The sequence below is a fragment of the Carassius gibelio genome, chromosome B5 (assembly GCF_023724105.1).
Source record: "Carassius gibelio isolate Cgi1373 ecotype wild population from Czech Republic chromosome B5, carGib1.2-hapl.c, whole genome shotgun sequence".
Lineage (NCBI taxonomy): Eukaryota > Metazoa > Chordata > Actinopteri > Cypriniformes > Cyprinidae > Carassius > Carassius gibelio.
Window position 1 is genome coordinate 27,722,140 of NC_068400.1, and position 27,184 is coordinate 27,749,323.

At 39.7% G+C, this 27,184-nt stretch overlaps 1 protein-coding gene across 2 annotated transcripts in view; it reads left to right on the top strand.

Annotated features, from left to right (window-relative positions):
• The first annotated feature begins 961 nt into the window (after window positions 1-961).
• Window positions 962-27,184, top strand: part of LOC127958152 (single-stranded DNA-binding protein 2-like) — a 33,981-nt gene continuing 7,758 nt past the window's right edge. Inside the window, exons 1-4 of one of the 2 annotated variants that reach the window (XM_052556952.1) lie at window positions 962-1,433; window positions 11,537-11,609; window positions 20,262-20,323; window positions 21,761-21,845. In XM_052556952.1, coding sequence (XP_052412912.1) covers window positions 1,381-1,433; window positions 11,537-11,609; window positions 20,262-20,323; window positions 21,761-21,845 — 273 coding nt within the window. In that variant the 5' untranslated portion in view covers window positions 962-1,380. The remainder of the gene's footprint in view (window positions 1,434-11,536; window positions 11,610-20,261; window positions 20,324-21,760; window positions 21,846-27,184) is intronic. The other variant, XM_052556951.1, reaches the window with a different exon arrangement.

Consider the following 27,184-nt stretch of genomic DNA (forward strand, 5'->3'; position numbering starts at 1 on the left):
ACCGTGTTTTTTTTTTTTTGTTGTTTTTTTTTTTTTTTGTAGTAAAACCATAGTTAATTTTCATAAGGGTTGGGAGCAAATCTGGGGAAGGCTACACAATTCTGCCCAAGGCTTCAAGAGCACAGTGGCCACCACAATTTACCATAAATGTCCATTGTACCATTGATGTCCACAAGATGGCAGCACGCTAGATGTGAACAAACTTGAACCAATCCAATTGTACCATTATTGACAATTAAATAATACAATCAAATAATAATTACATTTAATATCATATATAAGGAACACCTTTTCAAAATTTCTTGTAGGCCTAAATTCTGAAAGGCCCAGGTTGTCACATATTTTAACGCATATTTCCCAATAAACTTGTAAAAATGTGTCTTTGTGACAAGTCCCACTAAAAAATAAATAAATAAAAATAAACAATTTCCCTGACCTGACGTTTCTGTGATTGTATTAGGTATGAGAAATAAACCTTGAATGGAATTCTTTATTTTTTTACAATACTGTTATCGGCTCTTACAAAAGAATCACTTACTTTTACAGGAAAAATAAACCCAGCATACAAAATACACACACATTATGTATTTATTTAGCCAATGAGAAATCTGTCTTGCTGGTAAATTCCCTGACAGGTAGGCTAACCAGTGTGGATGAAAGTTATAGGGTAAATTAAGCCTATGAGTAATTTGCAGTAGGCTATTAAAATGGATTTCATAAATAAATATATAAATGATCCTTAAATCAAACAGGTTTGTGTGAATAGCTCTTAAACAATTTAAGTGATTCTGAAACCATATTATTAAAAATTATTTCAACAGTAATTTTGGTCTGAACTGTATGTCTTGTGGATTGTTTTTGTATTGTTCAATAGATGGCAGCACACTACATGTGTAGTGTACCTTTCTTGTATTAATTAATTTATACTGACCAACAAAAACACACACATATAATCTGCATTTGAGATGCTTATAGACATTCTAGGTGAGACACTTGCATATATTATATATTATATACACTTACTTATATATATAATATAATGATTCTCAGTGCTTTTAGGTAGTTTAACAGTCTGTATTCTGGCACACTTTTCATCTACGTCCACAGGGAAAGCAGTCACTTAATTTCCCTTTTTTCTGTTTTTCTTAGTACAAATGGACGTGTAGGCTATCTACTGTACAAGCAAAAGGTGTTGAGTGGGCGTGGCCATCCAGGTTCCTTTGCTCAGACATGAGAGAGAGAGAGAGAGAGAGAGAAGGGCGCCTGTTCACTGCGGTCCATCCAATGGTGAGGAGCTGACTGAGTCGCTATGGTGACGGGATTGTTTCGACAGAGGCTGTGATGGGTTGACAGGTGCGTGACAGTCGCGTCTGTGCAAGCATGTACGCCAAAGGCAAGAACAGCGTGCCATCGGATAGTCAAGCCCGAGAAAAGTAAGTTTCATTGATCAGGAGGTGGAGGAGGAATTCTTGCGATCACATCTGCAGTCGCATACACACATTTAGACAGAGGAGACATATAAGACAGCAGCTAGCGCATGTACTACTGTGCGCTTCGCCTCTCAAGTTACGTGCTTTCTGCATTATGAGAAATAATATTAGATCACTTACTGAATCGTGTGGTCTGTATGATTATCAAAAATAATTTAGTTTCCTTCATCGTTCTTGAACAGTCAAGGGCAGAATCTTTTTTTTTTTCTTTTTCCTTTATTTTATATATATATATATATATATATATATATATATATATATATATATATATATATATATATATATATTTTTTTTTTTTTTTTTACAGCTCGTAATTATAACTAACTCAAATAGTTTGCTTCCTTGTCCCTTATTTGTAACTCAGTGTTTTATGTATTTTACATTTGAGTGACCTTTCCAGCTGTCCATCTGAATGCATGGTGGTTGTTTTTTCTTGTCTTAGACATTTGATTAATCGCTAAACAAAACAAGATTGGTTGTGTTATGTTGTTTTGTGCCAGAAGGTATATTTAAGCATCAATCATATTGATGCTCATTGACAAATACTATGGACAACTTTATTTTCAACATCATGATTTTATGCTTAAATGTATCGATTTCAACATGATTGTTTTTTAGTGCTTTGAAAATGTATTTTATCCTCAACATCTGGTTTAAGGTTTCACATTCTTCGCTGTGTCCACTTTGAAAGGTTTATTTATTTATTTTTTTTACTAAAAGGTTTTACAAATAAAGAACAGAAGATCCCTTTTGAGAAAAATCATTAAAATTATGTTCATTCACATGAGACGTGCTTTATATAACAAAAGCTGCCTATTCTATAAACAGATGTTTTATTCTACATGGACATGGACCAACAAATAGTCCTTGTTAAAACCATATTTCTAAAGAAAATTCATAGTCAAAGATATAACTAAAGGTGCTTTAATGTGCTGAGGGTCGTTGTACTGTATGTTGAAAGTTGTTAGTCCTTTTGCAAGTCAGTAACATCTTAAATTGGATTAAAATTGCAAAGTGCTGCTGGCCGTTTATCTGTGGCGTCAGTTTAGACTTGTGTCTGGTGAACTTGAAATTTAGTCTATTCTCTTTAAATTTAAACAGAGAAGAAGTTGAATAATGTGATTTTTTTTTAAGTGACATTAAGCACCCTCTTAACTTAGAAGTTGCTCTTGTGTTGTAAAGATCACCAAACATTGATAAATTCACCCTTTAGTCCGATTTGTAAGCCAAACTCAGTTTGAATAGCTACAACAGATTAAAACTGTCATATAGCACTAGCGATAAGTTATTATTAATAATTCTCCCGTTAGGTTTCATACATATGGGTCCCAAATGAACATTTGCCAAATGCCAGTGGGTAAAATATGCCTTTTTTTTTTTTTTAAGTAAATAAAATGTCAGCTGACATGTAACCTTATTAGGAACCGTAACATAATACACGGTTCAAATCTGACCCCCGCTCATGTAAGTGATCTGAGCTATTCAAATCAAAGACATGCAAACCATCTACTAAAGAAAACATCTGCCACAACATGTCTTCTAACAGCTTTTAGCTCAGTGGAAAATGCATTATAGGATGTTTATGTAGAATGCCTGAAGTATCTTTTCTTCTCTAGAACTCAATGTGGGAACACATATGTGGAATACTCCTCACTTGGAGATATCAAAACAAAATCACCATGGAGGTTTTTTGACAGTTTCCAAAGATATTAAATAAATAATTCAGCCGTCATTGATATACCTATTTTTATTTATTTTATTCTGTTCATTTATTTTTACATTGTGCATTTGGGAAAAGCTTTTATCCAAAGTGAATTAGCCTACATAGAATTCAAACATGTTGTTCATGCATTCCCTGGGAGTCAAACCTATGACCTTTGCATTCCTATCATCATGTTATATACTTTTTGAGAAAAAAAAAAAAAAGTATATATATATATATATCTATATATATATATATATATATATATATATGTATATATATATATATATATATATATACTTTTTTTGTGTGTATATATATATATATATATATATATATATATATATATATATATATATATATATACGTTTCATAGCTGTTAAGAAATATTAATGAAATTATCATATACATGATGAACAGTGATTTTCAATGGATGATGGATGTTTTCTTTGTATTTTCTGATGTGGTGAAAAGTGTTGTTTCTCTGTTCTGCAGTTATTTTCAGTATGTAAGAGAATGACTGGTGTTGTGGTTCCTGCTGCTGGAACAGTTTTCCTGCACAGTTGTTGGCCTCTGATATTTTTCTCCATCATTGATATGCAAGCAGCATCACACCGGCCCTACTGCAAGGTTAAGCAAGCGTGACGGCATGGCTTAGAAACCGACTAGGAGTCTTTCTCTCTGTCTTTAGCCTGTGTGTTATACAGCCTTGTTTTTTCACATATCACACACACACAGTCTCCACGGTCCTTTAGTTTTCCCATGTGACCTGTTTGAAATCCAACAAAGTTAAGTGGTTTCTCCAGTATTGTCACTTTGGTCTGTTTCTCCTGTAGTTGTAAACTAGACTAAGAGCTTCTGGTAAGCGTGTGTTGTAAGTTCTTTTCCAGAGCTTGCTACACACATTTTCTCTCTGTTTTCATCTGCAAGATAAGCTGGCATTTCCTGTTGTCGTGGAGAAAGGCATTGTTTCTCGAGGTGTTGTGCAGCATGCTTTGGACTAAATCTAACTCCTGGTTTTCGTTCTGTGTTGATTGTATGCCTGCTCAAGTCAAACACGATTTCTTAACATCTTCAAAAACATTAAATACGGATACTTGCTTTGTTGTATTTTGTTTGCATTGTCTTTGCTTTTATAAAATTATGTTCAGTTTTATTTACATGTTATGTTCAACAGCATTTCTAGCAGAGCAGAAGAATTTTGGCCCAGTAGGCTGAGGAATGTAGCATTGTCCTGTCCACACAGGATATGAGTTTCATTCCTTACCTAGATGGCCTTTTCCCCTCTAAAATACTTTTGTTGTTTTTTCATAACTCAATTTCACCTGTTTTGAATCAAGTGGAAGAGCAGTTTTTTATTATTATTCTTATGTCTTTCCAAATAATGATAGGTTTTTTTTTTCAACTGACAGCAAATAACCAATTAACTAAATCTGCCATGACCACAAGTTTGCTAAGAAATAGATCTACTATAAATTAACCATTAAAATGTTTGGGATCAGTAAGATTTTAAAAAAGGAGAAAGATCTAGAGAAATTACCTTTTAACTATGTTTTTCAGAATGTATGCTTTAAATTGATCAAAAGCGACAGTAAAGACCTTTAAATTGTTAAAAAGAAACTCTCAGATTACTTATGTAACCATGGTTCCCTTAGTAGGGAACGAGACACTGTGTCTTCTAGTGGTCGCTATGGGGAACGACTCGTCGTGACGCATGTCTGAAGCATACATTCAAAAAATACCAACAACATGTTGGCCGGCGACAGCCTATGACGTTACTACCAGTGCGACTATAGTATAAATAGATACTGGGAGAACACGTCATTCACTTCTTCATCTGAAGCTTGCGTCCAAAGCATGGCAAGAAACCTAGAGAATGCAGTGTCTCATTCCCTACTTAGGGAACCAGGTTTACATAAGAAACCTGAGACGTTCCCTTTCAAGGGAACTTCAAACTGCATCCTCCAGGGGTCGCTATGGGAAACAGTATACCCACGCCACCATGCTGAGGGGAGTGCAGGTCAGAACCATGGTGACCACTAAGTACCAACTCTTCCATTTCCACGGGAGTTGTCCCTGGTATGTTAGATGGCTTTCCGTGACACTTATGGCCATAGGCCTAGGCTACATGCCCAACTTACCTGTTAGGGCCTCTGCCCGGGGTAGAGCTGAAGGCTTGGAATCAAGAAAGATTCCTTTAAAGGGATGCGGCAAAGAGTCTAGCATTTTATACTAAGTCTTGCCTGTCACACAGGGGCTATCGCTTGCCCTTGCATAAGCTTGCTGAAGGAACTGTCCCAGCAGATCCCTAGTAGCAACAGCCTGTTTAGATAGGCATCCAATGATACATAGGTGGAGTGGCGCCCAAGATGAATGGGGCTTTTACCAACTCAAGAAAGGGCACGAAGCAACCATGAGAAGCCCCCACCATATAGGATTTTAGAAAGAATGCAGAGAACTAGCGTGCAAACTTAATTGTAGAAAGTGTGCAAAGACTTCACGTGCACACTTACCATAACATGGTTTTTAAAAACTGTTCTAAGGGGGGGCTCTCGTAGCACTCTGAAAGTGCAGCTCATAGATGGAATGGTGCCTCCCAAAACAATATGTTTGAGAATCATCAACTCAATCTATGGTGATAATGCTGGAGTGCTCTGGGGGGAAAACAGAGAACTCAATCTCACGTGAGAGGAGAACTCCTAATTCAGGAAGAGAGTAGCGCACTCATAGGCAACCCTTTTTGGTAAAAGTGAGCGCTACTAAACTACTATGAGAACCGCCCAAAGAGTCCTTCATGTTTAGGGAAGTGATGCTTGAAGTTTATTAATAAAGACACTGGCTGCATGGAGCCCATGGAACCAAGGTCTAACCAACTCAAAGAAAGGGAACGAAGCTGAGCATGTGACCCTTACCATACAGGATTTCAGAAAGTGCGCAAAGTGCTAGCGTGCACACTTACATGGATTTTAGAAAGTGCACAAAACTGTTCAACGTGCACACTTACCACCATATAGATTTCAGAAAGTACACAGAGCTTAGCATGTGTACTTAAATGCTTCTTAAGCATCGCAGTAGGTGCCGAACGCAACGGGAGAGGCAAGCTCAAATACAATCCTCTGAGGCAAGGGGATCAAGAAGGCTCCCGCAGAAGCCTATGACCTGGCCGCATGATCCAGGAAGCATGAAGCCGGATCCAGGGCTACCATATTGGCTGGTGAAGTATCGACGAGTGAAGTAACACTGCAAGTCGAGCACCCGGTTCTGAATACAGCCAAGGTGGTGCTCACAGAGGACATACCTTAGAAAGGACAGAATCCCACAGGTTCCGGAAAAATACTGCAAAGAAATCTCTCAGAAGGATTATACATATAACCATTCAGCCAGTAATACATATATATGACTGAAATAACCACTCGTTACAACCGAGGTATGCAGCGAAGGATTTGTGAAGCCACAATACACACAGCCTCGAGGCGGATGGGCTACAACAGACCCCACCGCGTACCACTCATCTCCACAACAAATAGGAAAAAGAGGCTACAATTTTCAAGAGCTCACCAAAATTGAACAGTTGGAGACTGGAAAAATGTTGCCTGGTCTGATGAGTCTCGATTTTTGTTGAGACATTCAGATGGCAGAGTCAGAATTTGGCATAAACAGAATGAGAACATGGATCCATCATGCCTTGCTACACTGTGCAGGCTGGTGGTGGTGGTGTAATGGTGTGGGGGATGATTTCTTGGCACACTTTAGGCCCCTTAGTGCAAATTGGGCATCGTTTAAATGCCATGGCCTACCTGAGCATTGTTTCTGACCATGTCCATCCCTTAATGACCACCATGGGTAAATGGTGAAATAACACATCCCCTCAGTAGTCTCGCAAATGCATCACAATGAGAAACTCCCTCAAGAGCTGAACGCTTGCATTTACTCTTCACTAGATGGACTCACACCCACAGTACATGAGCCATGTGAACTACAGGTCCTCTGATAGCTACTTCCAGCAGGATAATTCAGCATGTCACAAAGCTCGAATCATTTCTAATTGGTTTCTTGAACATGACAATGAGTTCACTGTACTAAAATGGCCCCCACAGTCACCAGATCTAAACCCAATAGAGCATCTTTGAGATGTGGTAGAACATGAGCTTCATGCCCTGGATGTGCATCCCTCAAATCTCCATCAACTGCAAGATGCTATCCTATCAATATGTGCCAACATTCCTAAAGAATGCTTTCAGCACTTTGTTGAATCAATGCCACGTAGAATTAAGGCAGTTCTGAAGGCGAAAGGGGGTCAAACACAGTATTAGTATGGTCTTTCTAATAATCCTTTAGGTGAGTGTATATATAGAATGGCTCATACTCACCCACCATGGTTCCTGTGCTGGAGCATCACTCAAGAAGTGACTCAAAGAAGCCTCCAGGCCGGACCATCAGTAAGGTGGTTACTATGAAGCCATAGACCCAACCAAACATAATTGGTCCAGCATAGGAAACTCGCTGCACCTTGTCTGGATAACATCTCTTATCTTGCCTACCTCCTTTTGACCCGCAATAACTCCAACTCGCAGGCAGGGGAGGGGCGCGAGCCATGACAGTATCCTTTTGTGCCCATTTCTGATCCTCAGATCAAGAAGGGCCAAGACTAATGGGTTGTACAGGCTCAGACGTGGACCTACGTGGAACGAAGGATTTTAAGGCCACTGAGCACGCCTTCGCCTCCCTGAAATTCTCAACCACTGTCTCAACAGAGGTATTGAAGTTTAAGAGGCAAGATGTATCCTAAAAGACTTACATCTTAAGAGAAGATGCTTCCCCATGGAGAGATAGCATGGCAGCTTCTCTTCAACAGGTGGCATCATTCTCATAACCATTCTCACACATCCCCTCGATGTTGGCATAACTAGTATGCTAGAATTTGTGGATGCAGATGAGAATGTTTTTTATTTTTTTTATTTATCAAGCCCGAATGCAGCATAAACAAAAGGAAATTACTGATAGGAAGAAATTTCCCATCAGATTCTTTCCATGTTTTCACCACGATGCAATGCGCAGCATGCATTCAGCTCCCGTGGGAGCTAAACACACTCCACCCACTCACTAGATCACCACAGAAATCAAGCGCGAGCAAAACTGCTGCCACTAATGCATCGCTATTCCCGAGGGAGGCGAATGCAGTCATGCAAATGTTGTCTACAAACTTGGGTAAATGATGAAATAACACATCCCCTCAGTAGTCTCGCAAATGCATCACAATGAGCGCAACAGAGCGCATACAACTCCCTCAAGAGCTGAACACTTGCATTTACTCTTCACTAGATGAACACACACCCACAGTACATGAGCTGTGTGAACTACAGGTATCAGAGCAAAGCCTTGGGCAAGAAACATGCACTCCTAAACACTACGCTTAAACAAATGTCAATGAAGACGGAGAAGAGAATGACGTGTTCTCCCAGTGCCTATTTATACTATAGTCCCACCCAGTAGTGACGTCATACGCTGTCGACGGCCAACATGTTTTTGGTGTTTTTTCAATGTATGCTTCAGATACGGGTCACGACGAGGCGTTCCCCATAGCGACCACTAGAGGATGCATTTCGAAGTTCAATTGAAGGGGAACAACTGTTTCAAATAAATACTGTTGAACTTTCCAGTTGTCAAAGAATCCTGAAGACAATAGAAAGATAGGATTAGCACAACTCTTTTCAGCATAATAATAAGATAAGAAGAAGAAATGTTACTTCAGCACCAAAATCGACATATTTGACCACACATAAAAGGTCACAACTAAGGATTAGTTAAAGATGTCAGGTATACTGATGTTAGGCTCATGCACATAGTTTTGTTTAATGAAAGCAACTTTTGTAATCTGCCAGCTAATTAAAAAAAAAATTCTCTGTTGTCCTCATGTCACTCTCCTTCCTCCTTTTCAGCTCTCATCATTAATCTTTTATGAGTACCTGCTTTTCTGCCTCTGCTCTTCTACCCATCTCTATATTTGTCTTTCTGTGTTCATCCTCTGTTTCTTTTACTGTGCCTAATGTGTCAAACACATTTGTGTTTGTCCCAAATATACAAATACACACAGGCAGAATCCCCCTCGAACTCTCTCTAATGTCTCTTGGGAAATGAGTCTGTTTGTATCTAGCGAGTGTGAGGCAGCCAATGAGAATGTTGTCATGTCAGTTCATCTGTAGAACGGCGAAGAGTGCTGTGTTGATGGGATGAGGCCGCAGCATGAGGTTAACGACACACGATGTGCTCATCTCGCTCTCTATTCTGTTCTGTCATGATTATCTCTTTATATCATTTCACATATTGATCGTATTTCCAGTATCTTGAGCTGTAGTGAACAATTATGAGATCATTTTATTATTACTTGATTTACCTGGTCATTTTGTTTCACAAAATAAGTGCAGATGTAGCTGTCAGAGTTATTTATTCAGGCTTATGTATATGTGTTAATTTCATGTTTTGATCAATGGCCCATAAATAGCTACTGAAAACTGTCTTGAAGATAATCAAACTTGATAATTGTATTTAGGGTTTATGTAATATTTTTTTATTTTATTATTATTATTGTATTGTGTATATTACAACTAAATTACAACTTGCTTGTTGGCTGTTGTCATTTTTATTCTTATATTTCTTTAATTAAGGATGTTTGCTAAGCATCATTTTTACTGCCCATTTTGAAAAAAAAAAAAATAATAATAATTCCATAGACTTTGGAGGAGAAGGCCTTTTTGGTTAATCAAAACTACTTAGCAACCACTCAGAAATACCTAACAACCATCCACAACACCCTGTAGAAGGAAAATGTAAAAATTGAGTTCCTCCTAAAACCGGTGAAGTATGCCTGTGCATAGTATCTTATAATCTTAGACTCTTGAAACCTGGTTTCTTTTCTGTTCTAGTTGGAAGAGTTCGGATTTTGTTCAAAAGAGAGCACAGCTGAAAAGTTCCTGGTCTCTGCATTTCTTTTCTATGCTTTGTCATTAGAATATGAAAGTTTGCTGACAATCTTCTCAGGACCCCCCGTCATTCTTCCAACCTCCAGATCTCTTCCCTCAAACTCACTTGTGTCTGATCTTAGTTTGCCAATGTTCCGAAACTCTTCTGTCATTATTCCACTTCAGCAGGCTTCTACATTGAAAGTGTTTTTTTTTTTTTTTTTTTTTTAGTGTATATGCATTCTCTGTACATTTGAAAGATGTTCGGTGCAGGTTTGTGTCTGCAGAAAGATGCAGGAGAGTGAATATTTTGTTTGCATTTGACTGTTTTGAAATTATAAATTTAATAGGATGCCACTGGACTGTGCTGACTCAGACTTATTCAAAAGATTCAAAAAAAATTATGGGCTTCATTTGAAGGAATTTTACCAGTATAAAAAAAAATAATAAATAGAACATCATGGCAAAAATATGGAACTACTAAAAATGTCCACATTGGACTGTGAACTTAAAAATGAAATGGTGAACTGAAGAATAATGGAAAATGAACTTTCAGTGAATCTGATGTTTGTCCAAAGTTTGTCTTGACAATGATCTCAAAACTGGGACTCATGCTGTATACACACATTTTGCCTTATTAAATTCACTTATTGGTTCCTTAAAATACATAGACAGCCAGGCCATAAAGATATGGGTTCAGTTAAAGGGATAGTGCATTCAGAAATGAAGATATTTTCTATTGTGTTATATAAGGATATTCACGTTAGCCCCCCCCCCCCACCCCAAATAAAATAAAACTGAATGCTGACCATATGCTAAAATGTAAAAATAAAGAAAAAAAAAACAATTCAGCGATTCCTTATGACTACATTATTCTAAAGCCATATGATTTAAACAGAAAGGAACAAATTAAAAATCAAGTGATTATTCATTGAAAAACATTTGTGCAATATTGAAAATACACGTTTAGAATAGTATTGAACATTTTCAGAATTAAACTTCAGGCTTTTAGTCTTATGTCTTTAGTCTTTTTAGTCTTGACATTGTATTGCATTTATATTTTTATTAGTGTTTTTTGCAGTTTGCCATTCACCCTTTACTTCCACTGTATGAAAAGAGCAGTATTCGCATTTTGTGAATGAGAATGAGAAAATTATGACATAATGTGTAAATTATGAATTCTGTAAATAATTTTCTCTTTATTTCGCCAAAATAGTTTCTCATGAACCACTTTAGGAAGCTGAAAAATATAAATTTATGTAGCCACTGGAACCAGACCTAAGATTAGGACTAGAATTAGTATGGAAAGATATATTCATTCATACAATGAAATGACACTAAAAAGAAAGCTGCCTAAAAGTCTTCTTAACTTTCTGTCTCTGCAGGTTAGCTCTGTATGTGTATGAATATCTGCTACATGTGGGAGCTCAGAAATCAGCACAGACCTTCCTGTCAGAGGTAGGTGAACTACCTTTTTGCACTTTCACCAAGATCTCTGTGACTGTAACTAAAATGCTTCTAAACACAAATCTATTTAAGATGCTGTAGTTTTAGGAGATAATGTTTACATGTAGGCCAGTAAACGGCTCCAGTGAAGCCCAGCTTAATTAAATTACACTGGTTACAAAACCACGCTGGCATGAGAAACTGGGCAAACTGTTTCTGTTTAATGGCATTGTCTCATGGAGATGCAGCGAGGCTCTGTAAGCTTATTTACACAGATTTTCATAGAACAAAGTGTTCACTTGCTCTGCTCTGTAAATGAACGCGGTTTATGTTATCAACATGAAGTTTAAGTTAGAAATAGCTGGTTGTGAAAGGCTTTAGATGACCCAAAACACAGAGTGGACAATTTAAGACCAGTTTGCACTGCAGACGGCAGGCAATGTTTTAACTTTTTTCTGAAGGGTCTGATTTAGGGACACTCAACGTTAATGACTTGACATTCTCTCAAGCTGTGTTTAGGAAAGAGATATTTATGTCTGTGTGTCTGTGTCCATGACAGCTCGCTTGATGATGACATTTTCATTAACAAGATACAAATGAACAGTAAAAGCAGATGCAGATGAGTGCTGCAGCTCTTGAGTCAAGTCAATATTTGTGAATTACAGAGGAATAGGATCAGATAAATAGTGGAACAGAACAAAGAGAGAAGAGGAAAGACAGAGATAGAGACTGGCACAATCACAGAGGTAAAAAACACAAAGGCTGGCCCACCACTCAGACGTGAACATCAACAAGCCAGACACTGCTGTCGTGACTCAGACCGGCCTCTGTGACTAAGCCAGCCGCCCCGTCCATTGTGGCCGGTTTCCTTTGCGACTCTTGTCTTTTGCCACCCTGCTCATGTAACCAGTTCATGCTGGACTTGAACCCAAAAATAGCTGAGGCTCTCATGGCAATGTATTGAGATAATGTTGGGCACACCCGTGTTGTTTATGGCGGCTGTCGTCAGCACTTTAATGTCGGTAAACCCATCTCACAAAACTGATGATCTCATCGAGACGGATGGTGTTTTCTGTTCCTGTTTAGTCTTTTGAAAAAGAGTTGAGGATGAGAAAGGAGAAGGGTTTGCAGAAGCATTAGTGACAACTGAACTTCACTCGGCCTTTTAATGACTGATCTTACCTTAGTAAGACAAGCGTTTGCTCTTTTTCTAAATCCTGTGTGTTTTGATAGTATTGAAGACTATTTATCAGAAATTATCCAATAAAATGAAGAAGCCTGTTCTCTAAGGCAAGATACTACAGACTAAACTGTTGTCTTTTTTCATTCACTGGCAAATTTGGACATTTTGATTCCATAATTTGTCACCTGGTAGACTGGTGGAAGGAAAACATCCAAAATATGCTTTTAACACTTTCCCCGCCAGATTTTTTTTTTTTAAAGTTGCCAGCCACCGCCAGCGATTTTGATGATTTTCACTCAATTTTGATAGCCTCCAGTATATTCTGCTATATGAATATTTGAATATATATACAATACAGCTAAATAGAGATCAGAGCCTCTACTTTTAAACTATAAAATCGGTTTTATTCTAGCTTAAGGCATTCTTTTTTTATCAACACTTGAATATAGGAAGGTTTCATAAAAATGCATACTTTTGAGCAAAAAGGTTTAGAAAATCACATTTTTGTCAAAAATTACATCTGGATAATATTCAGTACGATTACCAAAGCATAAATCCAATAAATCGCTTTCATCAACACCTCCAAAGCTTGCACAGAAATATACCACTTCCTGGATCAACATTTTACATTTTATATGCTGTCTATAGCTGATGATCTCATTATTTTTAATATGCATCTGTTTACATAACAGATCACTCGTTTCTCCATCCTGTCCATCCTGTGTTTTTGTTCCGGAGGTTATGTACACATTCAGAAGATGTGTAATAGCACCCCGAGTCTATAACAGTGAAAACATGAAAAGCTGTAAAAATTTGTCAATGGCGGGGAAAGAGTTAAGTCTTCATTTTATTATAAATAACATTTTAGTTTTTTGTGTCTGTAAATTTCTATTAAAATGAACATATATACAGAGTTAACATTCACCTGATTAATATTACATTACATTTATATTATACCTGATTTATATTACTTTTTTTCTGGCTGTTGACAGTAATTTCTGATTTGTGGAGTGATTTAAAGAGATATATCCATAATCTCCTCTGTAAAAACTCAAAACAAAATGAAAAACTTTAACTCTAACAAAATAAAAACTCTTTCTCTGTCAACAAAATGAAACTGAGCCTGGCTTTATCCAATGTTCAGATTGCTGTTCTGGAAAATGCATGGAAATTAGTGCATAATTGAATAAGATAATGCTTCATTTACACATATAAACATAAAATAATTTATTAATAGAAAAAAACAGTTGTCTGTTTGAGGAAAGTATGGTGGCATCTACTCATCTATAGTGTCTTGCCTTAAAATTTCCAATTCCTTTCTAAGTCATATTCTGCCGAGGAGAGCAGAGCTTAGTGAAGTGTCAATTGGTTAACTGAATTTTTATTAAAGGGGGGGTGAAATGCTTGTTCCTTTTCGGGAACTCGAGCTGCGTCGAAAAACGCTTTGGGGAACGTCCCTGACGAGACCGACTCTGTACATCGTGTGCAATCTTGTCCAATGGACGGGCGTGACGTCACGGGCAGGGTGACGTAGCGACCAGGAAGCTATAAAAGCACGTACCGTGCAGCTGGCTTCAGCTTTCGCTCTGTCAGCAAGCGATCTGTGTGTGCATGTCAAAGTCTGTCCTGTTGGTCCTATTTATTGTTGTCTGTCCCTAGCCATTAAAAGATCGCTAAACAGCTCAATATGCCAAAGTAAAAGCATAGACCAATATATTAAGGGCGATTCCAAGCCACGTTATAGATTGTGTGTTCCTCCCTGCCCTCGCTACATTACGAGTGGGGATACACACAGTTTGTGCGTGGCTTGCCTGGGATCGAAGCACGCTGAGTCAGCTCTCGAGGGGGCCGACTGCCCGCATTGTGAACGATAGTGCCAATGCGGACGCTTCGATCCCGGAGGGCTCTCTTCGAGAAGTGAGCCTTCGCCAGCGTTCCTCGCGATGCCGGTTCCGCTTTCGCCGAGGCGGAGCCACTCCGGCATTCGTTGGGTTCGCGGATCGATCTGCTGGAAGGAATGGAGACGGGCACGTCCTTATCTCCTACCTTATCCACCAGATCTGCCTGATTCCGGGGTTCGGAAGCCCGAGCTTCGGTTCTTCCCCCCCGCGCATCGGGCTTGACGCTCTGCCTTTCTTTCTCCGAGGAGATTGACACGGAGGGCGTTGGCGAGCTTGTAGTTGCACAAACATAAAGTTGCATAAGCACAGTATAAAACAAACAGTGTTATGCCTTATACGGGTAGTGTTAATGAGCAGCTATTTAATCTCTGAGGGGATTAATATTGTTTATGTGACTAAACTGTTAGCGCGCTGTCGAGGCAACGCGTGTATTACATCATTTCAGTTTTGATGCGAACTTTTTCATACCCGACCGCGTGTCTGGTTATTTAAACTCCATTTAATAAGCAGGAGTTAGTTCTACCACTTCAATGTGTACTTATCGCAATCTAGACCGTGTCTACCTGTCTAATTGTTTGATTATTTTAAATTCTGAGGAATTTTATGACATTGAGAACTCAATATAGCACTACAATGTGTACTTTATCACAATCTAGACCGGGTTTACTTGTCTGATTGCTTGATTGCATTAAATTCTGAGGAATATAATGACATTTATTTGACTCATGAAGTTAGATGTACTGGAGGGACTGCTGGGCAGGAGCAGCCCCCTCTGCGTACAAACAGAGTGTTGCCACCCGTGTTCCCCGCTTAAGGAAACGGGACCAGAGGCTGAAGCAACGCTCTGGGCCAGTGACTTCCCAGACTAATCCTAAAGAGCAGGCTGGGAGGTCAACGGCCAAAAAGTCATGACGCATTTCGGTCACGACTACAGAGGGCGGCCCCTACTGGGGTAGAGCGGTGTCCACCTCATTACACGGTGCCCGTCTCACCTCAGTGCCCTCGGGAGGTGTGTCTGCCAACCCTGCCAGAGTTTCAGGGTGCAGCGGCTTCCAGCGAGCACTGCTCTCAGTTATTTCCGCCCGTGAGCGTAGCGGAGCTGAGATGCTCGCCGCCCCTTCGGGGGCCTCTTACACCAGAGGTCAGTCTCGAAAGATTGATTCCCTTAGTACATCAGTTAGCAGCGTGTAAACTACTGCCAAATGTATCTCAATGGGTCCTGCCGACATTCCATGGGGTTACACCGACAGTAGTCGGCCCCCAGCGGGCTCTGGTGATGGAACAAGAAGTGAATACCCTATTAAGGAAGGCGGCCATCGAGGTGGTCCCTCCTCTAGACAGGGAATCCGGGTTTTACAGCCGGTATTTCATAGTTCCAAAGAAGGATGGGGGGGGGGTTGCGTCCGATCTTAGACTTACGTCATCTAAACCTCTCAGTTATGTCACTGAAGTTTAAAATGCTCACTGTCAAACAGGATGTAGCTCAAATCAGATCCGAGGACTGGTTTGTCGCAATTGATCTCAAGACGCATACTTCCAAATATCCATCCTTCCACAACACAGGAAGTCTCTGAGGTTCGCTTTCGGGGGCAAAGCCTACCAATATCGAGTACTTCCCTTCGGCCTTGCACTCTCACCCAGCACGTTCACAAAATGTGTAGATGCGGCTCTGGAATCCCTCCGTATGCAGGGCATCCGCATTCTAAATTATATCGACGATTGGTTGATTCTAGCTCAATCAGAGCAGATGGCGGTTCGACATCGAGGTGTCGTTCTCGCCCATATGGGGGAGCTGGGTTTGAGACTGAATGCCAAGAAGAGTGTACTTTCTCCAGTTCAGAGAACCACCTATCTAGGCGTAGTATGGAATTCGACCACGATGCAGGCACGTATGTCTCCTGCTCGGATCGAGTCGATCCTCACATCAGTCAAGAGAGTCAAAGATGGCCAGTCACTCACTGTCAAGCAGTCTCAGAGACTGTTAGGGCTCATGGCAGCTGCGTCCAACGGGATACCTTTTTGGCCTGCTGCACATGAGGCCCCTACAGTGGTGGCTCAAGACCAAGGGGTTTTCCCCGAGGGGAAATCCTTTCCGAACTATTCAGGTCACGCGGCGATGCCTTCGTGCCTTAGACATATGGAAGAAACCTTGGGTCTTGAATCAGGGCCCGGTGTTGGGAGCTCTTGGTCGCCGTGTAACGCTAGCGACAGACGTGTCCCTCACCGGTTAGGTTGCGGTCATGAGTGGCCACCCTGCCCGCGGTCTGTGGAGCGGTCGCCATCTGACATGGCATACCAGTTGTCTAAGGATGCTAGCTGTGCATCGAGCATTGAAATATTTCCTCCCAGACCTGAGAGGTCACCATGTGTTGGGGCGCACTGACAACACATTGGCGATCTCTTATATCAGTCACCAGAGAGATCGGCATCCGTGCCCCTTGTACAAGCTGGCACACCAGATCCTTCTGTGGTCCCAGGACAAACTCCTCTCGTTTGGAGCAGTGTATATTCCTGTGAGATTGACTGTGGGAGCAGACATACTGTCGAGACAGGGTTCGAGACCCGGGGGCTTCATCCTAAGGTGAAGTAGATATGGAGAGTTTTTGGACCTCTTTGCGACTCAAGAGATATCGCAATGTCCCCTCTATTTCTCTCTAGTTCATCCAGCTCCTTTTGGACTGGACGCTATGGTACAGACCTGGCCGAGGCTTCGTCTGTACGCTTTTCCCCCATCGCTCTGCTTCCGGGAGTTCTGGCGAGAGTACGCCGGGACGGGGTCCGTCTGTTGTTTGTAGCCCTGTTCTGGCCGAGCCCAGTATGGCACGCAGATCTGATCTCTCTCCTCGACGGCTCTCCATGGGTGATTCCGATCAGGACAGATCTGCTCTCTCAGGCGTAGGGCAAAATATTCACCCTCGCCCGGAGTTGTGGAAGTTGTCTGTGTAGCCCCTGAGGGGGGGGGCACAGCTCATAGCTTCCGGTCTCCCAACCGAGGTTGTTGAGACCCCACACTCCAATCCAGAGCTCCCTCTACGAGGAAACTGTACGCCCTGAGGTTGAAACCCTTCTCCTCATGGTGCAGAGACTCCCAGCTTGACCCTGTTAACTGCCCAGTTGGTACAGTTCTGGAGTTTCTACAAGCTAGGCTCTCTGCGGGGTTAACTCACTCCACCTTAAAGGTGTACGTGGCGGCCATAGCTGCTTACCATGTCCCTTTCAATGGTCAGTCAGTGGGTAGACACCCCCTAGTTACACGTTTCCTCCACGGTGCGCTGAGGCTGAGACCTCCAGTACGGTCCCGTGTTCCCCCTGGGACTTGGTTGTGGTGTTAGAGGCTCTTTGTAAAGCTCCATTTGAGCCGATTCATGAATATTACTGTCAGGCCCCCTCGGTGGCCCCTACCTACTTAGACTTTGCCCCTGGTATGGCCAAAGCATTTTATACCCTCGAGCGGGTTACATTCCTAAAGTTCCCTCTGTTACGCCACAACCCATAGTACTGCAGGCCCTCTGTCCTCCTCCCTTTCGGGAGCCAGACCAGGTGAAGCTAAATTGTATGTGTCCAGTTCGAGGACTGGACGCATACGTCCACAGAGCTGCTGTGGAGAAAACCTGACCAATTGCTTGCTTGCTACGGTCCTCCTAAAAAGGGTTCCCCTGCCTCTAAGCAGACCCTTAGTCGTTGGATAGTCGAGGCTATCAACGAGTCCTATGAGCCCTCTGGTCTTCCCCCTCCTTTGGGGGCCAAGGCTCACTCTACTCGGGGTATGGCGGCCTCCAAGGCCTTCTCAGCAGGTGTGTCCCTCTTGGACATCTGCAACGCTGCGGGGTGGTCCACGCCTTCTACATTTGTCAGATTCTATGATCTTGATATGCGAGCCGCTCCGGGCTCTTCTGTTCTCTCGCCTCAGCTGTGCTCTTCGGATACACACTAGGCAGGGATTTGGTAGTCTGGCAGCGTTGGCACATCGTTCCCCAAAGCGTTTTTCGACGCAGCTCGAGTTCCCGAAAAGGAACGCCTCAAGGTTACGTATGTAACCCTAGTTCCTTGAGGGAACTAGACGCTGCGTCGCAGAGCCATACTCCCGGCACCCCTGCCGGCACTTGCTTCCCTACTCGAAAGCTGAAGCCAGCTGCACGGTACGTGCTTTTATAGCTTCCTGGTCGCTACGTCACCCTGCCCGTGACGTCACGCCCATCCATTGGACAAGATTGCACACGATGTTCAGAGTCGGTCTCGTCAGGGACGTTCCCCAAAGCGTTTTTCGACGCAGCGTCTCGTTCCCTCAAGGAACTAGGGTTACATACGTAACCTTGAGGCGTTTTCACTCAATATCCTGTTAATCTTGAATACTTATAGAGTAGTACTGCATCCTTCATAACTCCAAAAAGTCTTTAGTTTTATTATATTCACAAGAGAAAGATAGTCTGTACCGATTTTTCCCGGAAAAACACGACCGACTGGAGGCGTGACGTGTGGGCGGAGCTAAAGAATCACGAGCGCCAGTAGGCTTTTGCGTTGAGAGCGTTTGGAAGCTGTGACATTACCATGAGGGAAAACCCATCATCCAAAACAAACCATGGCTAACAGTCAGATTCAGCCGTTTATTTATGATCCAGAATCAGATCCAGAGGCTGAAACTGAACGAGAGCAGCAGCAGCAATGACTCGCTCCGAGCGGGGCTCAAATCCGGGTCTCCGATGGGAGGCGGACGCACTAACAAGGAGGCAGAGATATTTTAAGCAGTTTTACTCACCGCCTGTGGTTCCAACTCACAATCGTGACCCTTTTTCGTTGGGATTGCATCATCCTTAAGAAATAAACGATACGCAAATCTGTTGTCAAACTGGGCCTTGTTTGTAAAACAAGCATTTTCGAAATGCAGGGAACAAACACAAACACTTGCACAACTCCGTTGATGCTCTGTAAAAATAAACTCCATCCACTGGTCCCTTAATGCAGTTTTTTTTGGTAATCTGTGCAGGGTTGTCTTGCCCTGGAAACCAAAAACACACTTCTTTTGTGACTTTTCGCGACGCTCTCGCTCTGATCAGTGAATCGATCTGATCAGTGAAATGTCTGTGCTGCTCAGCCTCGCTATACGGGAGCGCGCGCTCTTCCAGCAGAAGTGCCCTCAGGACCCATATAAGGAACTTCCGCTCCATCTAACGTCACACAGACCCATACTCGAAAAAAACTTTCCGAAACTTGTGACAAACCGGAAGGAGTATTTTGGGAACAAAAATACTCCTTCAAACGCACAACTTAATTTTTGAAACTTTGTCAATGTTTAGCATGGGAATCCAACTCTTTAACAGTGTAAAAAACTGAGTATGCATGAAATAGCATTTCACCCCCCCTTTAATGAAGTCATAGACTGAGTCACACTGAAACTCTTTTAAACAGATGCCAAGTAACAGTTTTATCTCTCAGATTTATTCTGGGCACCATGTTTTACTCAAAGTTCAGCTCTCCATGGCAGAACTTGTCCTTAATTATGTTTAAATCACAAAGGGAGCACAGGTCGACCTGTCACTGAATCTTTATAACTCTTTCTTTGTTCTCTCTTTAACTTGGCAGATCCGATGGGAGAAGAACATTACATTAGGAGAGCCGCCTGGGTTCTTACACTCGTGGTGGTGGTAAGGAACTATGCTTTAAAGTTTCTTTAACACTATTTCGGAAAGACGGGATTAGTTGTTCTAAAAGTGTTTTGAGTAATTATCAAGATAGGAACGATAGATTCATGGGAACTCTAGTTAAAGGAGTCTATGTTTTCCTTCAAAAATTGTCCTTGATCTTTTGACATGTAAAAGGTCATTGTACTATAAAGCTGTTATTGAAACCAAATCCAGGAAATGACTTGTTTACATTTTTGTCACATTATAACATCATAGTGTGACAAAAGGCCACCTTTGCAGAATGAGATCAATGACTACTTCTACATCTTCGTGTCTTTGACCCTGCCCACTGTGAGTTGAAAAGGAGAGAGGAGCAATACAGGATAACTGGACTAAAAATAACATTACCTTCCAAAGGATCCTGCAAATGAGCTGTTGCTTTTCTGGAAAGAGGGTGAAGCCTTTACTGTTCCTGCCCGGGTTACTAAGGCAACAAACATCTGTTTGTTTTTGGTTATGGCCATCTGTTTGTTTTTGGTTATCATCATCTCTTTGGTTATTGTGTAAAAAAACACAGTTCCCTGAAACACAGTCGGTTATGTCTGCAAACATTAAAAAGTGAATGTGTATCAGTATATTAGATCTATGAAATGGCACCTCTCAGACATGCCGACAACAAACTACACAACTCAACCAGACCTCGCCCGCAGTTATTTTTTATGCTCATGCCTTGGGGTGAATTATTTAAATGTGGGATATGGAGACGTGCACGTTCCCTGATGAAAACTGAGGACTATAATTGAAGTTCAGAAACAGAGTTTACTGTACTTTTATAGAGAAAAACTCCCTTTAGGATTGACTTTGTGCTTTGTAAATTTGCTGATATTTTTCATGCACAAACAGAAACAAAAGAAACCTGAAAGTAAGTTAGAATTAAATTAACATGAAGCATAATATAACCCCTTTTACACTAATGTTTTTATGTTCTGTATATGTTCATTATGGAACATCTTGTTGTCTGGATATGCACAACACAAAATCCAGGAAAACAAAACCAAATTAAAATAAAATAGTTATAATATATTTATAATTATACTTTTTTCTTTTACTTAAAAAAACAAACATTTACTGTCATTTACTGTCATTCTTGCTGAATGAAAAAAAAAGAAAAAAAGGAGAACACCTGAGAAACTCCAAAAGAGAGGAACCCCAAGTTATAATATTAGATTCTCTGTCATTTTTACCAAGTTTGTGTGAAAACATAGACATATCTAATTATAACGGTATAAAAATCTTGCAATACATTTGCAAACAAACATTTCCTCAGGGAAACTAATCCCATCCAAATAGGCTTAATTATTAGCTTTAATTAACTGAGAAGAGTCATTTATTTCCAGAAAGTAAATTCCAGGCAGTAAAAGTCTTTTTTTATATTATATTGTACATCTTTTATTTCAGTGTTTTCTGGGACCTCTACTGTGCTGCTCCTGAGAGGAGAGAAACATCTGAGCACTCAAGTGAAGCCAAAGCTTTTCATGACTATGTGAGTATAAATATGTGTTCTCTTTCAGTGAGGAGAATCATGATTTGGTGCAGGAACCACATTTTTAATGGCTGCTGAAAGCAAGAACCCAATTTTTAAAGAGAAATTAAGGAGACATTCAGAATCACTAATAAACCAATGAGTGCGGTTTAGTTTTTTGTACTATAAACAAAATCAATATGAAACCACTGACCTGTCGAACAGCAGTTACAGCAGGTCTCTGGAGAAACCTTGCAGGATAATGGTGAGTGAGTGTACAGCTCATAGCAGGAGAGGTAAGGTGAGCAGGAGGGGAATGGAAAGCGGCAAGGATGATAAAGTGGTGGTCCGTGCTGGAGGCATTAGCAATGATGTCATACATTTGCGGTTATCTTGGCTAGAGGGAGGAGGACACCTTGACCTATTCTGAGTATGAAGGAGAGAGGAGTGGAGAGCAATAGGGAAGCATATGGAGTGAACGACAGAGTGTGATTAGATTAAAGGCTTGTCTATAAGAAATAATGACTCATTTGGATTAGGTCAAAATCAGCATAATAGCCTCATTGTTCCTCTAATACATTGATTAAAACCACAATGACTCCACCAAATCAGGTACATGTTTGTCGGCCACAAATTATGTAGACCTCACGATCAGAATCACTAAGATTAACTGACGACCAGCCACAGTTCATTACGGTAAAAGCCTTCGCTTTTAATTCATGCTCCAATCATGTGAAGTGCCACACTGATTCTCATTCATGCATGAAATGTTAAAGACACGCCATGAAATCATAAAATACTTGTGTTTGGCAAGTTTCATTAAAGTAAGCCATCAGTCATATTTCCAGAGGTGTTTTCAACTTAATTAATTTATGTTTATAAATGCATATATAATTAAATATAAAAAATATTATTCAACTGCTTCACGTAAAGTAATAGTTTGCCCAAAAATAAAAATCCTGTCATCATTTCTTTACCCTCAAGTTGTTTTAAACCTGTATGAGTTTGTTTCAGCTGCTGAACCAAAAGAAGATATTTTGATATGTTGATAACCACCAATCTCTTGACGGTTGCCAATGACTTCAATAGTATGGAAAAAAAAATACTATGGATGTTAATGGCTACACTCAACTGTTTGGTGGTTACCAACATTTTTCAAAATATCTTCTTTTGTGTTTAACAGAAGAAAGCAAATCATATAGGTTTGGAACATTTTCAGTTCAATTTGTAATAAATTTTTAATGAAATAACTTTTTATGTTTATATATATATATATATATATATATATATATATATATATATATATATATATATATATATATATATATATGGCCTCTAATATTTGTGTGCTTTTTAGCAAAGCAACAGTAATGATTATACATAACACATATTTAAATATTCTCACTGAAGATACAAATCCAAAATGTAAATCTTGAAGAATGATGCAGCGACTCACCCTGTATTGATTTCCATCGTTTAAAGGTATTTTTTGATTGTAGGACCTGCCACTAGAGGCCACACTACCAAAACAATAACAATCGCATGGTTTGATGACACTAAAAAGGAGTGTGGAATGATGGGATTTGTTGTCTTCTACCCAACAATACAGCAAATATAGTTTGACAGTAAATTATCAAATTAATTGATTACTGTTTAGTCAGATGATATGAAAACGATTACCACTTTTTCAACTCGTGTACATTCGTGTACATTCAAACACAATAATTGGCGATACATGGCAAACGCGAGTTCAATGATTTGCGCGAGTAGATTACACACAAAGTCAATGCAAAGATGCGATCAGACGCGTCCTTGCACGGGTCTAGAGACGCGTTGCCCCGCGTTTGCTGTGTATGTCCAATAATACTAATCTTGTTGATCATTAAAATAGCATATGTTTTCTGTAAAGGTTCGAATCAAAACAACTCACCTGTCGAGTAAAACACAAGCAATATCGGCATCTCTTTCTAGTTGAAGTTTGTCGCGACGTTCTCTCCATCTAGAAAATGCAACACCGATATTTATCCTCGCTCTTTCTCTCATCTTGTCCCAAACTCTTCTTGGGTCGTTTGGTTGGCCCGTACACTTACGGTAAAGGGAGCTGTCCTTGTCGATAGAACCAGCAGCAGACGGTAATTATGTTCCATAAAATAAGAAACACAATCCACCATAAAACGTGCAAGAAGAAGTAAATAAGGAACTGCTTGAAGCAAGCTAGTGGTTTGCTGGATGCTAGACACTACTTCCGCATTTGTCCACGACACTGTTGTCATGTGTTTTCTACGTCAGTAAAGACGGTAACAAAGGGTAACTAACCTCATTGACAGGCGACTGCAGTGTCCTGTGTCACTGTTTAGAATGGAAATTTTCTCATGATTTACAAGTAGTTGAAAACATTACAGATATTGTCAGTAATAAGTTGGGCAAAATATATAACACTAGCCTAGTGGTTTTTGGATATTTTACTGCAAATATCTTACAAATTGTACCTTTAACTGCCATTTTTAGCTTGAAAATATTGTCTGCTGTGCTGTAAGTGCTCTGCAGATTATTCTCTCCTGTCTAAATGAGCACATTCCATTTCCCTGGCAATCACAAACACACTCTATTTTTACCCACTCATTGTGTGTAGAAAAAAAATAACTCAGCAGACAATGACAGGTAGTCTGTTGCCTTTCTGTCATTTAAAATGAATGGAATGAAGTCTGAGACTGTGGAGATCAGTTGATTTTGTCAGTGTTATTTAGTGCTACACTTTGCATGCTGTTCAATCACCTTTCAAGAAAGGAACAGTTTGCCTGTTAACTAGTTCCAGTGCAGATAATCATAAATTTGAGGGGTTGGAATAGATGCCATACAATTGTATCAATACAATACATATTGCTGAATCTTCCGTGTATGGTGAAGTGTGACTTTTGTATTAAGTTTCCTATATTTGTCATTACTTTTGTCAAGATTGTTAGTCCTTAAATATATTTAAGAATCAGGATATTTTTGTTTTGATCCTTAAATCGATACATTTATATAGTACTTTCTCAATCTCATTATAATTGTTAATTTTAAATCATAGTAAATTATAGCTGGACCACCTCAACAAAACAGACATAAATAGTAAAAAAAAAGTATCCCCTTATTTATTTTTTTGTTATAATTAAACATAAGAGATCACACTGTTTACACCAGTATAGCTCTTAAATAATCCAGAATAAAATACTAAACTATATTTAAATGTAACATATTCTGGAACACTATTAGGCCACACTTGTGTCGCACTCTGATGCATCATGTCCACTACAGTGGACAGCTATTTGTTAGCCATTTTGATCCATTTAAGATGTAGCATCATGTCAAAACCACCAACTGGTGAACCCCCAAAATGCTGTCTACGATTCCATTTAATTGTTGTTGTTTTTTTATTATTATATTTTTTTTAGATATTGTATAATATAATCAAAATGGCAGCAGGAAAAGGGGAAGCACCGTGTAACTCGGCAATAAGTGTTAAATAATTTTATTCTCAGACAATCAGACAGGTACAAAAAAAATATTTTTCAGAAATAGTTTCATCCAGATTTTAACAATATTTTTCTAATATACCTGTCAGCAGACATCATGCACCAAAGGGTATAGTTCTGCCTATGGGCCTAGGTTTTTTTGTGTTTTATTAAGGTTATTATATAATTTACACTTGAATGGTTTTATTGAAAATAAATATTAAATACTCTTCAGATTTGATGATTTATTTCAATGCTTATAGTCTATATTAATTTATTAGGTCATATAAAAATGTAGGGACGCATACATACTGTACGAGTGCAGATATATGTATGCATGATTGTGTTTGAGTGTGTGATGGGAGGGTGTGTGTGCTTCTGTGTGTTTGTATTTGTGCTCGCATGTGTATGAATAGCCCAACACTCCCACCCCCCACACACACTGCCCCACACACCCCTGACCCATAGACACACACTCGTACATATGATTTGTGGTGTGCACTAACAGTGGACAGATATGTAACTCCCTCAAAATATAATATATTGTAAAAAAAAAAAAATTACTTGTGATTTGATCATTCATTCATCAGAGGGCTAATGCAATCTTAAAGCATAAATAGCGGATCATAAAAAATAGCATCTACGATTGTTCTCCCACCTGTAACTTTAATTTCACTGGAAACTGAAATAACTTGGAAAGTAAAAATATATAGTGGCTGAAGGTCTGGCTAAGTGCGGCTACTCGATGAAGAACATGCTAAAACCTAAACGTGAAATGATTTTTACCATTATTTTCCGATTTTATAGATATTCACTATATGACTCAAAATCAAGTTATTCCTGGTTAAACAGTGGTGCTCTGTTAAATATATAAAGTCATTTTTGGTATGTAGTTTGTAGCTAAATCTACAAGTGATTTTATTAATCAGCACCATTTAATTAACCGGCAAATCCTGGGCATATTTTGTTCCAAGTTCTGATAAGCCTTTAACACAATGTCCTTACATGAACATCCTTCATATTCCCTATTGATGTTCTCCTGTCTGGCTTAGGGCTAGTCTCTTCTGCGCTTTCATTTTCTTTGTTCTCACACAGAGTAGAACACAAACAGTAGCAAATTAAACATGAGAGAGAGAGGGGATGCACGGCGGCATGAAATGGCTTATAATATTATGCAGCCTATTCAAGCATGTTAATGAAGATTTTCACCCCTGAATGGAGAGAAATATTTCACAGAGTGTACCCACATTCAGAGCTTAGATTATTGCTGCCACACTGAATAGTGTAGCCTACATATGCTTGTTGACCCTTGGTTATCTTAAATGCTTATCTCTTGCACCAAAATCTTTGGGTGTTCAAACTTTTTACTTTAAAATGTGTTAACTCAGTGACTATGATAACATGATTTTGTTCAACAATATTGTGGCATTATTGGGTGAAGTACTCAAATAATACAATTACAAAAACATACTCGTTGAGATTACATAACAGCATATCAGCTTATTATATTATTATGTTTAATTAAACTAAATTATATTATAAATATGTTGAGAAATAATACATATAGTTTTGTGTTTTTATTCATATTATGGTGCTGAATAACTCCTCTAAAAATAACTATACCCCATTGCTTCTACTGATTTCCCCTGTGTTGTTTGGGCCAGTGTGAAAGATGATCGGCATGATGGGGAGAATCCTTTTATCATTATTGTGTATTTAATCTCAATATGGGCTGATGCACAGAATCTGAGCCAGGGTACTTTTACACACAATTGAATTTGTATGCGTACACGTATTCTCAGAGGTTCCTGTAATGTCTGGCTGGCCGTGTTCCAGAGGCCGAGAAGTGGATTCAGGGTAGAGTGA